General features: G+C 45.6%; 1 protein-coding gene across 1 annotated transcript; it reads right to left on the bottom strand.

Moving 5' to 3' along the window:
- Positions 1 to 1,329: 1,329 nt before the first annotated feature.
- On the bottom strand, positions 1,330 to 4,006 carry EOMES (eomesodermin). The gene is made up of 5 exons (XM_010020676.1): positions 3,856 to 4,006; positions 3,483 to 3,604; positions 2,862 to 3,020; positions 2,703 to 2,764; positions 1,330 to 2,065 (listed from the first exon to the last, which is right to left on the bottom strand). Exons 1-5 carry the CDS (start codon positions 4,004 to 4,006, stop codon positions 1,330 to 1,332), a joined length of 1,230 nt encoding a protein of 409 aa, XP_010018978.1.
- Positions 4,007 to 4,061: the final 55 nt, after the last annotated feature.

The following is a 4,061-nucleotide window of genomic DNA, read 5'->3' on the forward strand; positions in this document are numbered from 1 at the left end:
AGCTGACGGGGCACTGCCCGGGGCGAGGGCTGAGCTCACACCTCACCCACGGCCCCGCAGGGCTGGGGGTGGCAGGGGAAAGGAGTCACTACCAGACTTCGAACCAATCTGGGGGCACAGAGCTTTGGGCGGGGGTGGGGGGTAGGGGGAGATACGAAGATCTATAGCAGACCAGGAGAGAAGAAACTTAACAAGAGATGGGCAGACTTAGAGACAACTCGGCATTATGCTCCCACCTTCCCCCACTGGGACATATGGTAGAGGCAAAGAAGAGGCAGACAGCCACCCTCACTGCTATCCCTGGCACCAACCACATTTATTAAAAATTACTACTATGTACATAGAAAAAGAAAACAAAGATGCTTTGTTGGGGGAAGTTCGTGTGCCAGTGGTGTGGGGCTGATCAGTTTAAACCAACTGAAACTATATGCAAGAAGAGTAGGTTAAGTTACATCACTTCCAGTTTTGTACAAGGCAGCTGAAAAAGTCACTTTACATACACATAAATAGAATCTTTGCAACATTTCATATGCTAGGTTTGATTAACCAAAAGAAAAATGCATTTTGAACTTCAAAGCACCACTGGAGGTCCTTCTGACTAAACAGCTAGAGATCAACTATACATTGTTCCACAATATTCTACAGTGTACCTAGACAAAACAAATGTACACTTGATTTTTGGCCACCTCAATAAAGGTTAGGCTTTTGGGATGGAGGCTTTTTTAATGCAAGTTCTAAACTAAGAAAAGTCAGATTTGTTCATTGTAACCCCATCACTGGCAACAAGACCTTTCAGTTAAAATCCTTGGCAAGCAAAAGCCTTATTTTGGCCACCTTCTGCCAAAGCAAGCCTTAGCTGAGCTAAGCTCCAGCTCAGCCAACTGAGCTACAGACAAGGATTGAAGAAGCCAGCTCAGTCTAAAGCAGAACATAGCATTTGTTCAGCTCCCTGCACCGAGCCCCCCTTTTATGAAAGAGACAGGCAGGGAAGAAAAATTTGGGATCCTACACCCCTATTACCTTGCTCAGGAGCGCACAGATTTGATTGGGCCTCTGAGCCAAGCCAAAGAGTACACTTTAGTGTCCTCAATAAATAAGCCACATTGTAAAAATCTAGACTCCTGCTTACAGCTGCTGCATGTGTTTCCTTCTAAAAGAGGGGAAGAATAGTTAGCTCAGTTACCTGCAACAAGTCAAAAAGCTTTGGCACCTTCTTTAGAATTGCACACAATTCAAGGTGGAAGGCAAGAGTCATTTCTGCAATTGTAATGCAAAAAACACCCAATGCCACCCTGAAAAAAAACTAGCCAATTGGAATAAAAGGATGCTTTAAGAACTAGTATAGAATGCATAGTAGCCCATGCCTTTTGAAGTGTCTTTGCTATAGTCCTCAGCATTAATGTCCTCGCATTTCATAGTCGGAGAATTTTCATTGCTGGAAGTGCTAGGGGAGAGTCGTCTTCTCTTACAAGCACCCGTGTAGACTCCAGAATCATTTGAATCTAGAGACTTTATGGAGGGTGGAGTCTCTATCCAGGATGAGCCGAGTTCTTCTTTCACCTTCTCCTTGGAAAGCTGGTCTTCAGAGAAGCCTGGAGGACTTGTTCTGGAGGTCCAAGATAACCCTGTTGTCATTTTTCGCTGGTAAGAGCCCCTGCTCCCCCAGCCTGCCATGGATGGAAATGTCGGGTCAGGATAGTATCCCAGAGCATGGGATGTCTGAAGGGGAAGGGATTTAATGCTGTAAGGGAGCAAGGTGCTAGAAGAATACTCTGTCTCATAGGAGTTCATGTCCAATTTGTTGGTGCTGGGCTGCTGTACAGGCGTAACAAACCACCGCTGAGGAGGGCTGGCCACCTCTTCGTTCTGCTGCGGGGAGAGCAAGCCGTTTGTCTGAGGGACTGTTCTCTCACCATTGTAAAACCTGGCTGGGGGCAGGTTGTTGACAAACTGTTCTTGGAAGAACGGTTGCACGCTGTACCTGGCACCAGGGACAATCTGGTGGGATCTAGGAGAATCCGTGGGAGATGGAGTTAATCTGTCATTTTCTGAAGCTGTGTACATGCTACAACACAAAAGAGAAACACTGAGCATTGGTTCTTTACAATTCCAGTATGATAGCAAGACAACACAAACAGGAAGTTAATTCTTGATTAAAGTCACAACTACATTTAACTGGATAGCTGTTCATTTTTTGTCCAGTTTAGGAGTTGCTTGGTTTTCCTAGACCAAGTATTAGAAATTCTACTATTACTGCTACAAGCATACACCAGCCAACACATTTTACATGAGATGCAGTAGCTTCCTCCCCAAACCCACTTTTATATGTACAGATCCAGGTTTTCAAAGGCCAGTTGATGCTAGGAAGTGAGCATCAGGCAAGTCTGCTACTGAAAATTTGGAAAAACTGCCTGCTCTGTGGAGAAACATGGCACAATCCACAGGACAAGTTTTCTAGCAAAACTCAGAAGTCTGTTAGAAGACAGGTCATCAAGACAATATGGAAACTATTCAGACAGACATTTAATGGATTAGACATTTAACATCTTCGAAAGCAGCAGATCAGCTAACAAAGCCGCCAGAAGTAGCATTACTATTCTTAACTCAAGTAGCATCTAAACAAAAACTCTCTAACACATTCTGGGCCAGAATCATGCCTCCTAGGCAGAGGTAGTCGCAAGAGAAGACACAAGCATACTTACGAGTCATAGTTGTCTCTGAAGCCTTTTGCAAAGGGATTATGGTCGATTTTGAGCTGGGTAATCTAAAAGTGAAAGCAGAATACAGTAAGAGAAGATGTTGAATCCACAAGAAAAATGCACTCTTAATGGTGATTTTTTTTTTTTTACATCCGTGCTTACATCAGTGTTCTGATACGCTGTAACTGCTATAAACTGTGTTTCAGGAAAAATAAATGTTTGAGTCTTTGAGGAATCGTTCACATCTTCAACACCATCTTCACTCACTTCCACAATGTGAAGTCGAGGCTGGTACTTGTGTAGAGACTGCAGTACTATCATCTGAAAAGGAACCACAGAAGAGACAAGATCTTTAGACAAACTAGGTCTAAGATTTTATAGCCTGACATTTTCTTCCTGCAACTTTTGCAGAGGTAATTGAGTAATTTTAACTGTTAACAGAAGATGATTCACAGCTTTTAGCCCCATTTCACTAGGTTACTAATATGCTAAAATCTGTGAATGAAGAAAATCAAGAGCTACCAGCTACACTCCCACTTCTGAGCAATTCCAGAGATAGATATATTGGCTAAAACCAAAGAAATTCACACATCTATTTCTGATAATTAGAATTGCCTTAAGAAGCAGGAAAACATCGTCTATGATCCAGCTCAAGAAGGGTACAAAGTCACAAGAACAGTGATCTAGCAGCCCAATTAAATGCCGTATAGCCTCCAAAAGCCAAGGATCCCCCTAGAACACCAAGAGCCCCTCCAGCCTGCCTCCCCCCCACAGCCCGTTTACCTGCGCGTTGTTGTTGTTAGCACCTTTGTTGTTCGTTAGCTTGAGCTTCCCAAAAGAAATCTCCTGTCTCATCCAGTGAGCGCCGGTGTTGGGAGACTCGGGGTGCACGTACACCTTGTTGCCTGGGGAAAACAAGTCCGTAAAGCTCCGGCCGGGTACAGTTACTGTTCCGAGTGCCCGAGAGGCAGCACCTCAGCTCCCCCAGTGTCCCCTCTCCCGCACACCCACCGCGGCTAGGAAATAAGAGTTCCAAGGCGCCCTTAAAAGCACAGTTCTTCCCGCAGCAGGATGCCGGGGATAGGGGAGACTCCGCAAAGTGGGGCAAAACAGGAACCCTTTATGGGAAGCTGACTTGCTGAGACTCCGCACTTGCCTTGCATGTTGTTGTCGGCCTTGCCGCAGGTAACCCACTTGCCCCCCTGAAAACGCCAGTGGTTGGGGTCCGCCAGCACCACTTCCACGAAGACGTTGTAGTGGGCCGTGGGGTTGAGGCCAGTGATGTTAAAGCTCAGGAAAGGAAACATCCGTCTGGAGAGGGAAGGCAAAACACACGGCATGTGAGGCGGGCCGGTGAAGGCG

This window comes from Nestor notabilis, unplaced genomic scaffold (assembly GCF_000696875.1).
Source record: "Nestor notabilis isolate BGI_N333 unplaced genomic scaffold, ASM69687v1 scaffold27208, whole genome shotgun sequence".
In the NCBI taxonomy this organism is placed as follows: Eukaryota; Metazoa; Chordata; class Aves; order Psittaciformes; family Psittacidae; genus Nestor; species Nestor notabilis.